The sequence below is a fragment of the Aquarana catesbeiana genome, linkage group LG05 (genome assembly GCF_042186555.1).
Source record: "Aquarana catesbeiana isolate 2022-GZ linkage group LG05, ASM4218655v1, whole genome shotgun sequence".
NCBI classification, from domain to species: Eukaryota; Metazoa; Chordata; class Amphibia; order Anura; family Ranidae; genus Aquarana; species Aquarana catesbeiana.
This window is the reverse complement of record NC_133328.1, coordinates 5,480,922-5,493,878: the sequence shown is the minus strand read 5'-3', so window position 1 is coordinate 5,493,878 and position 12,957 is coordinate 5,480,922. Positions and strand designations below refer to the sequence as shown.

At 41.8% G+C, this 12,957-nt stretch overlaps 1 protein-coding gene across 2 annotated transcripts in view; it reads right to left on the bottom strand.

The window, feature by feature from the left end:
* The window catches only part of LOC141144047 (NACHT, LRR and PYD domains-containing protein 12-like), a 202,045-nt gene that overhangs the window by 95,177 nt on the left and 93,911 nt on the right, over positions 1-12,957 (bottom strand). For both annotated transcript variants that reach the window (XM_073629392.1, XM_073629391.1), the window contains exon 11: positions 6,718-6,882. In XM_073629392.1, the coding sequence (XP_073485493.1) occupies positions 6,718-6,882 (165 nt within the window). The remainder of the gene's footprint in view (positions 1-6,717; positions 6,883-12,957) is intronic.

Below are 12,957 nucleotides of genomic sequence, written 5' to 3'. Positions count from 1 at the left end.
GAATTTTCCAGCAATCCACAGACTGCTCCTCTCTACCGGTAACTCCGTACACTTGTATCCAGGAAACAAATCACCTCTCAGCTTCGCTCAAAGTTCCATAAGTTTAGGACATGTAAATAACAAGTATAAAAAACCATAGTGTTCTCCGTATACAAGTTTATTAAAAGCCCCCAAAAACAAGTTGCACTTACAAGATAAAACTTTAAAATTCACATGTAGAAACCTCCACTGTAGTGCTGCCGTGTACACACTCACAGTGCCTGGCCTGATGTCACACTATCGGCTTCTCCCTTCTAAACGCATATCGGCCTCTCATTGGTATTCCTCAGTAGATGGGTGGGCCGATCTTTCTAAGCTAATTTATAGTGTACCGTTGCCACGGTAACCCTCCGGGCGTCACTTCGGGCATGTCTGCGGTGCATAAAGATCCTCCCTCTCTCCGTGTCTCCAGGATGTACAAATCACCAGACCTTAGAGTGTGTCACTCCCGCTGCAAACTAAGAGCTCACAGTCAGGGTATTTTCGTCATGCCGCTCCACAGACATATGTGGCGAACTCCGGTTACAATCTATCACATAATTAGCAATACTTGGCACTTTTATATTACCGTAGCTAATAATTACATACATGATCAAACACTATTAAACTTAAATAATTAATACTAAATAAATATATTAAAATAGACATAAGGAGAATAGTCCTACAATTTTTATTTATATATAAGCTATATTTATGTTCCCTAGTGTACGTTATGAATATATGTATTAATACCAGGGTCACATGTCATGAAAATTAATAAATATTATATAAAATGTATTTTATTAATTCTTAAAACTATATTTACATTCCCTACTGTGCGTTATAATCTATATGTCAATAAAAGTGTCACCTATATTCACCCATTATAGATGAAACAGTTTAGATCAAAATCTATGTTGAGCCCCCTAGGCGTCAAAACCTGGGTCTCATAGATCCAGGCCGATTCACGTTGGCTTAGTTGCCTTATATAGTTACCCCCTCTCCAATGATGTTTTACCTTCTCTATGGCCCAAAATTTTAACTGATTGGGATTTCTATCGTGAATATCGCTAAAATGCTTGGAAACACAATATTCTTTCTTCCCTTTAATAGTATTGATGTGTTCGCGCACTCTTACCAGCAATGGTCTAGACGTCCGACCCACATACTGGAGTTTGCACGAACACTCCAACATGTATACAACCCCTTTAGAAGAACAAGTAATAAAATCCTTAATCTTATGTACTCCTCCAGTGGCTGTGGAGTACAAGTGTTATGCCCCGTACACACGGTCGGATTTTCCGATGGAAAATGTCCGATCGGAGCGTGTTGTCGGAAATTCCGACCGTGTGTGGGCTCCATCGGACATTTTCCATCGGATTTTCCGACACACAAAGTTGGAGAGCAGGAGATAAAATTTTCCGACAACAAAATCCGTTGTCGGAAATTCCGATCGTGTGTACACAAATCCGACGGACAAAGTGCCACGCATGCTCAGAATAAATAAAGAGATGAAAGCTATTGGCCACTGCCCCGTTTATAGTCCCGACGTACGTGTTTTACGTCACCGCGTTTAGAACGATCGGACTTTCCGACAACTTTGTGTGATCGTGTGTATGCAAGACAAGTTTGAGCCAACATCCGTCGGGAAAAAATCCTAGGATTTTGTTGTCGGTATGTCCGAACAAAGTCCGACCGTGTGTACGGGGCATTAATGTGTTTATTAGGGGGATCTAGGGCTCCTGGTGCCAAAATGTCTCTTATGTTGGGTGCTTTCTTATACACAAATGAAGGACACTAGGGAAGAACACCTCCCAGTAATGTATCTCTTAATAACACATTCCAGTGCCTCCTGATAATATTTTCAATCTTATTCTTTTGGATATTAGAACATAGGATCATCCAAAATAATAAGAAGGTAAAACATCATTGGAGGGGGGGTAACTATATAAGGCAACTAAGCCAACGTGAATCAGCCTGGATCTATGAGACCCAGGTTTTGACGCCCGGAGGGGCTCAACATAGATTTCGATCTAAACTGTTTCATCTATAATGGGTGAATATAGGTGACCCTTATATTGACATATAGATTATAATGCACAGTAGTGAACGTAAATATAGTTTTAAGAATTAATAAAATACATTTTATATAATTTTAATAAATTTTAATGACATGTGACCCTGGTATTAATACATATATTCATAACGCACACTACATAGTTACATAGTTACATAGTAGGTGAGGTTGAAAAAAGACACAAGTCCATCAAGTCCAACCTATGTGTGTGATTATGTGTCAGTATTACATTATATATCCCTGTATGTTGCGGTCATTCAGGTGCTTATCGAATAGTTTCTTGAAGCTATCAATGCTCCCTGCTGAGACCACCGCCTGTGGAAGGGAATTCCACATCCTTGCCGCTCTTACAGTAAAGAACCCTCTACGTAGTTTAAGGTTAAACCTCTTTTCTTCTAATTTAAATGAGTGGCCACGAGTCTTGTTAAACTCTCTTCTGCGAAAAAGTTTTATCCCTATTGTGGGGTCACCAGTACGGTATTTGTAAATTGAAATCATATCCCCTCTCAAGCGTCTCTTCTCCACTAGGGAACATAAATATAGCTTGAAAATAAATTCCAAACAACAAATTTTTTAACTACTGTAATAATATTGTCCTATTGTCCCGTAGTGTGTGTGTGTGTATATATATATATTATAGGACTACTCTCCTTATGTCCTTTTTCTATATATTTACTTAATATTACTCAAGTTTAATAGCGTTTGATCATGTATGTAATTATTAGCTGCGGTATTATAAAAGTGCCAAGTATTGCTAATTATGTGAAAGATTGTAACCGGAGTTCGCCACGTATGTCTGCAGAGCGGCATGACGAAAATACCCTGACTGTGAGCTCTTAGTTTGCAGCGAGAGTGACACACTCTCCGGTCTAGGGATTTGTACATCCTGGAGACACGGAGAGAGGGAGGATCTTTATGCACCGCAGACATGCCCAAGGTGACACCCGGAGGGTTACCGTGGCAACGGTACACTATAAATCAGCTTAGAAAGATCGGCCCACCCATCTACTGAGGAAGGCAAATGAGAGGCCGATACGCATTTAGAAGGGAGGAGCCGATAGTGTGACGTCAGGCCAGACACTGAGTGTGTACACGGCGGCGCTACAGCGGAGGTTTCTATATGTGCATTTTAAAGTTTTATCTTGTAAGTGCAACTTGTTTTTGGGGGCTTTTAATAAACTTGTATACGGAGAACACTATGGTTTCTATACTTGCTATTTACATGTCCTGAACTCATGGAACCTTGAGCGAAGCTGAGAGGTGATTTGTTTCCTGGATACAAGTGTACAGAGTTACCGGTAGAGAGGAGCAGTCTGTGGATTGCTGGAATATCCACCATTGATCATTAAGGGAAGGAGATCGTAACGAACTCGTGGAGAGACCCGTTTATGAGTTTTAACTCATCTGGAAGGGGAGCGAGCATGTTTACTGGTGGCGGTGTGCACTCATGTTGGATCCCTTTGAGGACGAATAATCACTGTGGTGGAAGTGTGTGGAATCACTGTTATAAGAAGAGTTTCCTGTTTTATTCAGTGGACTATTTATTATTTATGTTTATGATTTGTTATCATTATAATTTTGCACCAATATCATTTAATTTGGTATTTAATTGTTTATATACATAGCGCTACATTAATTTAAAAATAATGATTTTGCAACAAGTGTGGTGTATCATTAAGAATGTTTAGCAGCTGTGCACGTTTATGTAAGGGTTTATGATTGCATTGAGCCGCATGGCAATATTTCACTGTTTATTTTTGGTGCTGATTGTTTCTTTCACAAAGAAATTGCAACATGTTTCCATTTCAAAATAATTTTCAAATTCAAATTCATTTTTCAAATTCAAATTAACTTTCAAATTTGGATAATTAATTTCATTCTAATCAATTTCGGATTGGTTGAAATCCGAAATTGATTAGCTATTGTGATTTGGAAATTCGGTTACATCCGAATCTCCAAATAACGAACATTTCATCCAAACTTCAATTCATGTCTAGATTTTAGTTTGGATGCAGTATTATTGGGGCACATCTATATAAAGTTTATATACTTAGAAACACCTGATCAAAGAGACCAAATTCTCTTTACTGTTACAAAATACTCTTTACTGTTACAAAATACACCATAAAATACAAAATTCTCTTTACTGTTACAAAATACACCATTTTCTATGAAGAATTCTAGAATCCAAACTTGTTACATATTGGGTGCAGGAATAAATTATTAATGCATTGTGCATATAGAGTGAATCTAAGATTTAACTGCATTTTTTTTATTTATTATTGAGGTTTGAGATAAAAAGGGGCCGAGAAAATTATTGTTCCAATTAGAGACTTGACAAAATTTGTTTAATTTCTGATTTGTTCGTTAAATTAATGATTTCATTATATTTGTTATGTTTTTTCATATATTTGAGATTTATTTCAAACATTAAATTGTTTTGAACCGATTCCTATTTAAGAAGTAATGTCAGAAGATTGTCTAGATTTGTTTTAACATGGTAATTCATTTTTTGAGAGATTACATACAGTGCATTCGCTAATTATTTAGGCCCCCTTCACCTTTTTAATTTTGTTATGTTGCATCCTGATACTGCAGTTTTTTTAATTATTTTTTTTCCTCATTAATCTAAACTTAGTACCCCATAATGACAAAGTGAAAACAGAATTTTAGAAATGTCTGTGAATTTATTAAAAATAAAAAATTGAATATCACGTACATAAATATTCAGACCCTTTACTCAATACCTTGTTGAAGCACCTTTGACAGCAATTACAGCCTGTAGTCTTTTTGGGTATGACACAACAATTTTGCACACCAGGATTTGGATTTTCTGCCACTCTTCTTTGCAAATCCTCTCAAACTCAATTGAGTTGGATGGGGACCACCATTTTCAGGTCTTTCCAGAGATGATCAATCGGGTTTAAGTCAGGGCTCTTCTTGGGCCACTCTAGGACATTCACAGAGGTGTTCTTAAGCCACTCCTGTGTTGTCTTGGCCGTGTGCTTAGGACCGTTATGTTGGAAGGTGAACCTTTGGCCCAGTATGAGGTCCTGAGCATTGTGGAACAAGTGTTCATTGAGGATATCTCAGTACTTTGCTTTATTCAGCTTTCCCTCAACGCTGACCAGTCTCCCAGTCCCTGCTACTGAACACCTTCCCCACAGCATGATGCTGCCACCACCACGGTTGATATGGTATTGGACAGGTGATGAGCGCTGCCTGCTTTCTTCCAGACATAAGGTTTAGAATTAAGGCCAAACAGTTTAATCTTGCTTCTCACAGTTTGAGAGCTCCCCAGGTGCTTTTTTGCAAACTTTAAGTGGGCTTCCATGTGTTTTGCACTGAAGAGAGGCTTCCATCTAGCCACTCTGCCATAAAGCCCAGATTGGTGGAGGGCTGCAGTGATGGTTGTCCTTCTGGAACTTTGCCCCTCCTCCACACAGGATTTATGCTTAGTCAGAGTGACCATTAGGTTCTTGGTCACCTTTCTTACTAAGGCCCTTCTCCCCCGATTACTCAATTTGGCTGGATGACCAGCTCTTGGAAGAGTCCTGGTTTTGCCAAACTTCTTCCATTTGAGAAATTTGGAGGCCTCTGTGCTCTTGGGAACCTTCAGTGCAGCAGAATTTTTTTGTAGCTTTCCCCAGATCTGTGCCTTGCAATAATCTGGTCTCGGAGCTCTGCAGGCAGTAACTTTGAGCTCATTGCTTTTGCTCTGATACAGTATGCATTGTCAGCTGCAAGGCCTTTTATAGAGAGGTGGGTGCCTTTCTAAATCATGTCCACTCAATTTAATTTACCAGAGGTGGACTCCAATCAAGGTGTAGAAACTTCTCAGCAAAGATCAAGAGAAATAGGAAGCACACAAGCTAAATTTAAAGTGTTGTTGCAAAGGGTCTAAATACTTATGCCAATGTGATATTTCACCTTTTCCTTTTTCATAATTTTGCAAATATTTCTAAAATTCTGTTTTCAATTTGTCAGTATGGGGTATTGAGTGTAGATTATTGAGACAAATGTAAATGACTACAGTATCAGGCTGCAACATAACACTGAGAAAAGTGAAGCGGGTCTGAATACTTTACAAATGCACTGCATGCACTCTGGGTTGGATGGAGATGGATCCATCAGAATCTCTGAATCAAAACACAACAAATAGAACAACATTTTTTTCACCGGATTCAATCGTTGATTTGGCGATTGATGGATCCACCTGCATCCAAGCAAACAAATAAGTAGGAATGATCCTTTTTTCACTTCCATAACTTACTGTATTTATTTCAATATGTGTCCATTTCATATGTAGTGCATTTTTTAGAATAATGAAAAACGTTAATGCAACATAAAACAAAATAGGTCTGAATTTAAATAAATAATTTGCTAAGCCGTTACGTTATTTCGGATGCTTTAAACATTTTTAACAAAAGGCCAAATATCGCATCACGTCATTCAAATGAAACAAATGAATACGTTGTTTTGTAATGATGTGTTTTGGATTCATAGAAATGTATTACTATTGAGATTTGGATGCATCCAAATAACAAAAATTTCAAAAGAATTTTGATTCATAACTAAACGAATTGCACATGTCTAGTTCCAATCAGTCCTGTTATACTCACAGTAATTCCTCTATCTGGCTTGTGGTCAGAGCTGTCATCAGATCCCTGAAATGAGGACCCTCCAGATTGTTCCAGGACAGATCCAGTCTCCTCAGTGTTTGGTTACTTCTTATAATGGATGCCAGGGGTGGACAGGAACTGTCTGTCAGGTCATTATCATTCAAACTGTAGGATAAGAGAAGCGTGATAACCAAAAAAAAATATTCCATAAAATTGTACATGAATGGCTCCTAATTTCTTCATTGTAATTGCCATGCCTCCAGCATAGGATTTTAATAGGTTTTGCTTCTCTTTCTAATGGCTTTTTCCTATGGTGATCTAGTAAGCTGTTTTGCTGGGTTTTGGAGCTTTATATGCCTTCCCATGATCCATTACTATAACAAAATGAAACACAATCTCTCTGAGAAGCACTGAGAAGGACTGTGTTGTGGAAAAACTTCCATCTTCTCTTTGTGACAATGCTAGTGGACACCTGGTGTCATATATATATTATATATATATATATATATATATATATATATATATATATATATATATATATATATATATATATATATACACAGTGGATATAAAAAGCCTACACACCCCTTTTAAAATGTCAGGTTTCTGTGATGTAAAAAAAGGAGACAAAGATAAATAATTTCAGAACTTTTTCCACCTTTAATGTGACCTATAAACTGTACAACTCAGTTGAAAAACAAACTGAAATCTTTTAGGTGGAGGGAAGTAAAAATAAAAAAAATAAAATAGTGTTGCTGCATAAGTGTGCACACCCTCTTATAACTGGGGATGTAGCTGTGTTCAGAATTAAACAATCACATTCAAACTCATGTTAAATAGGAGTCAGTACACACCTGCCATCATGTAAAGTGCCTCTGATTAACCCCAAATAAAGTTCTGCTGTTCTAGTAGGTCTTTCCTGACATTTTCTTAGTCGCATCCTACAGTACAAGCCATGGTCCGCAGAGAGCTTCCAAAGCATCAGAGGGTTCTCATTGTTACAAGGTATCAGTCAGGAGAAGAGTACAAAAGAATTTCCAAGGCATTAGATATACCATGGAACACAGTGAGGACAGTCATCATGAAGTGAAGAAAATATTACCAAGAACTGGACGTCCCTCCAAAATTTATGAAAAGAAGAAAACTGGTTAGGGAGACAGCCAAGAGGCCTACAGCAACATTAAAGGGGCTGCAGGAATATCTGGCAAGTACTGGCTGTGTGATACATGTGACAACAATCTCCCGTATTCTTCATATGTCTGGGCTATGGGGTAGAGTGGCAAGACGGAAGCCTTTTCTTATTAACCTCTTCAAGGCAGCACAGTGGTGTAGTGGATAGCACTCTCACCTAGCAGCAATAGGGTCACTGATTCAAATCCCGACCACGGCACTACCTGCCTGGAGTTTGCATGTTCTCCTTGTGCCTGCGTGGGTTTCCTCCGGGTACTCCGGTTTCCTCCCACACTCCAAAGACATGCTGGTAGGTTAAAAAGCGCCCTGAGGCGATTCAGTTCGCATAGGTAGCGCTATACAAGTCACTCACTCACTCTTCAATACCCCCTTCCTGTCCAGATCAATTTTCAGCTTTCAGTGCTCTCGCACTTTGAATAACAATTACTCAGTCATGCAACACTGTACCCAAACAAAATTGTTATAATTTTTTTTCACACAAATAGAGCTTTCTTTTGGTGGTATTTAACCACTTCAATACCAGGCACTTACACCCACTTACTGCCCAGGCCAGTTTTCAGCTTGCAGCGCTGTGACAATTTGAATGACAATTATACAGTCATGCTACACTGTAACAAATTTTTTAACATTTTGTTCACACAAATAGAGCTTTCTTTTGGTGGTATTTAAAATCACCTCTGCGATTTTTATTTATTAAAAACGTTTCTTTGTTTCTGTTAAAAATTTTTGTAAATAAGTACAATTTCTTCAATGATGGGCACTGATATGGCTGCACTGACGGGCACTGATAAGGCAGCACCGATGGGCACCGATGAGGTGGCACCAATGAGGTGGCACTGATAGGCACTGATAGGAAGCACTGATAGGCACTCATAGGCGGCACTGATGGGCACTCATAGGTGGCACTGATGGGTACTTATGGGGGGGCACTGATGGGTGGCTCGGATGGGCACTGATGGTCACTGATAGGTGGGCACTGATGACACTGATGGGTGGCATTGCTGGGCATCACTGGTCTGATCTGATCCATAATGGTGCCATTTGTGGGCACTGATTGGTATATATTGGGCATATATTTGCATATGTGGATGGCCATGGGGGATGTACTTGGCCATCCACATGTTAGGGGCTTCCCTGGTGGTCCAGTGTGGGCATCCTTGGTGGGGTTGTGCTGATAAACATTCAGCGCAGACACCCCCTGTCAGGGGAGCCGCTGATCGGCTCTCCTCTACTCGTGTCTGTCAGAGGCGAGTGAGGAAAAGCCGATCAACGGCTCTTCCTGTTTACATCGTGATCAGCCGTGATTGGACACGGCTGATGATCACTTGGCAAAGAGCCTCCGTCAGAGGCTCTTTACCGAGATCGGTGTGTCAGACTGACAGGCCGCACCACCTATCGCCGTGATGCGCACCCAGACGGGCACGAGGCACCCGTTATCCTGCTGGAAGTCATATGATGTCCAGTCAGGATAACTGAACCACCGCCCGGCCGTCATTCTGCTATAGGCCAGGCGGGAAGTGGTTATTTACCGCTGGATTTTTTATTTCTTGCAATATATTTCTTGCAGCCATAGGTCCCCCGAACTTCAAACTCAGTAGTTAAGGGTTCCTAGATGCTCCCTAGCTGCAGCCAAAATTTGGGGTCTCTGGACTCAAAGGGTCCCGAAATGACATTGCTGAAGATGGACACAGTTGACCGACTATGGGGCCTTGTATCTCGGGGCCACTTAGCGGTAGTAATTCCAAATTTGGTGTGCAAACCCAGTGGAACTAGCACCACAATATATCCAAAGTGGTCCCAAGATACAGGGCCCCAAAAATCGGTTCAGAAAATGTCAAGCACTTTTCTGCAGCAGAGAATGACATTTTCCGAACCGAATTTGGGGCCCTGTATCTCGGGACAACTTGGTGCTAGGAACCCCAGCTGTTGTGGTACTAGTTCCACTGGGTTTGCACACCAAATTTGGGGTTCCTAGCACTAAGTGGCCCCGAGATACGGGGCCCCAAAGTCGGTTCGGAAAATGACATTTTTTGCTGCAGAAAAGTGCTTGACTCGAGTATAAGCCGAGGGGGGCACTTTCAGCACAAAAAAATGTGCTGAAAAACTCGGCTTATACTCGAGTATATACAGTATTTCTAACACAGAGTATGTACATAGCAAAAATGACATCCCAAAACACTTTCTACTACTCCTCCTGAGTATGGCGATACCACATGTGAGACTTTTACACAGCCTGGCCATATAGAGTGGCCCAACATGCAGAAAGCACCATCAAGTGTTCTAGGAGCATAAATTACACATCTAATTCAATTCCTACCTATCACACCTTTGAAGGTCCTGGAGCACCAGGACAGTGGAATTACCCACAAAATGAACCCATTTTGGAAAGCAAACACCCCAACGTATATTCTATGAGGCATGGGGTGTAGATAGGTACTCGGGTACTCTGATGGGCTGGAGACAAGTACTCGGGTACTCCGATTGGCTGGTGACAGGTACTTGGGTATTCTGATGGTCTGCAGATAGGTATTCGGGTACTCTGATGAGCTGGTGACGGGTCCTCTTTATTATTGGGGGCAATTAGTGTGTACTGTAGGCAGTAACTAGCTGATACCACAATCTCCTCCTTACACACGATGTCCACAACATTCCACTGAAACTGCCCTACTAAAACTCACCAATGACCTACTAACTGCTAAAACCAGTGCCCATTACTCCATACTCATACTCTAATGCCGCGTACACACGGTCGGACTTTTCGTCTACAAAAGTCCAACGGACGCCGACAGACTAAAGCTGGCTGGTAATCCGATCGTGTGTGGGCTTCTCCGGACTTTCAGCAGACTTTTTCAGCCTCAAATCCGACGGACTTTAGATTTGAAACATGCTTCAAATCTTTACGTCGTAACTACGACGGACCCCGAAATCCGCTCGTCTGTGTGCTAGTCCGACGGACAAAAACCCATGCTAGGGCAGCTATTGGCTACTGGCTATGAATTTCCTTATTTTAGTCCGGTGTACGTCATCACGTACGAATCCGTCGGACTTTTGTGTGGTCGTGTGTAGGCAAGTCCGTTCGTTAGAAAGTCTGCTGCAAGTCCGCCGAAAGTCCGCAGGAAGTCTGTCGGACAGGCTGTCGGACTTTTGTAGACGAAAAGTCCGACCGTGTGTACGCGGCATTAGACCTCTCTGCTGCCTTCAACACAGTTGACCACCTGCTCCTCCTCAGCAAATTACACTCCCTTGGCCTCTGTGATTCTGCTTTATCCTGGTTCTCCTCCTACCTATTTCAGCGCACTTTCAGTGTCACTTACAACTCCATCTCCTCTGCTCCTCTTCCTCTTTCTGTTGGGGTACTCCAAGGCTCCGTCCTTGGGCCTCTCCTATTCTCGCTCTATACATATTCCCTGGGCCAGTTGATAACCTCCCATGGCTTCCAATACCACCTCTACTCCGACGACACCCAGATCTATCTCTCCACTCTTCAACTCACCCCCTCGATCTCCTCATGGATCTCAAACTTACTGAATGACATATCGGTATGGATGTCACACCACTTTCTCAAACTCAATCTTTCTAAAACTGAGCTGGTTATATTTCCTCCTTCCCGGCCCCCCCCCATGACTTTACAATTAAGATAAACAGCACAGCCATTGCCCTCTACACATGCCAGGGTGCTGGGTGTAATCCTTGACTCTAACCTCTTCTTCAGCCCCCACATCCAATCACTGGCTAAATCCTGCCGTCTTAACCTCCACAACATCTCCAGAATTCGACTGTTCCTGACTAATGACATCACAAGGCCACTTATTCACTCCTTTATTATTTCCCGCCTTGACTACTGCAACTCTCTCCTTAATGGCCTACCTTTACGCAGGCTATCCTCCCTTCAGTCTAATATGAATTCTGCTGTTAGACTAATACACCTCAATAACTGATCCGTGACTGCTGCTCCTCTCTGCCAATCCATTCACTGGCCTCCCCTACCCCACTGTATAAAATTCAAAATGCTAACCACAACATACAAGGCCATCCACAACATCGCCCCCAGCTACATCACCAACCTCATCTGCAAATATTGCCCAAATCATCCCCTCCGCTCCTCCCAGGACCTCCTGCTCTATAGCTCCCTTGTTACCTTCTCCCATGCTTGCCTTTAAGACTTCTCCAGAGCCTCTCCCATCCTCTAGAACTCACTGCCTCGGTATGTCCGATCAGCCCCTAACCTGTCCACCTTTAGGAGATCCCTGAAAACTCACTTATTCAGGGAAGCCTATCCCACACCAACCTAACAACTGTCCCCAAGCCACCCCCCATCAAATCATTCCCCGCATCTATTACCTTTTGTACCACCACCCCCTCCCTTTAGAATGTAAGCTCTATGAGCAGGGCCCTCCTGTCCCTTCTGTATTGAACTATAATGTAATTGTGCTGTCCCCCCTCTATATTGTAAAGCACTGCGTAAACTGTTGGCACTATATAGTGTATAATAATAATAAAAATAATAATAATATTACTGGGGCAATCAGTGTGCACTGTAGGCAGTAACTAGCTGTTACCACAATCTCCTCCTTACACACGATCGGTGTGTGGGGAGGAGAACCCGGAAACAGCGGTTTGTTTACATTCTGTGACCAGCTGTGATTGGACACAGCCAGTCACGTGGTAAATAGTCATTTTTATTGACTCTTTACACTGATCAAGGATGGGCTGTGCCCAAAGAGACACGCCTCATCCCTAATCGTGGGATCCCCAGGGGAGCACGAGAGCGGCGAGAACGGGAGGACGTCATATGACACCCGCCTGGAGGGAGTGTTCCTGCCAGGGTCATTTTACTATGAGGCAGTAAAGAAGCGGTTGAGAAAAACATCCAAGCCTGGCTAAATTTTGCAAAAACACATCAAGTCTCCCAAAAGCATGTGGGAAAATGACTGATGAAACCAAGGTTGAACTTTTTGGCCAAAAACAACACTGCACATCACCAAAAGAACACCATACCCACCATGAAGCATGGTGGTGGCAGCATCATGCTTTGGGGCTGTTTTTCTT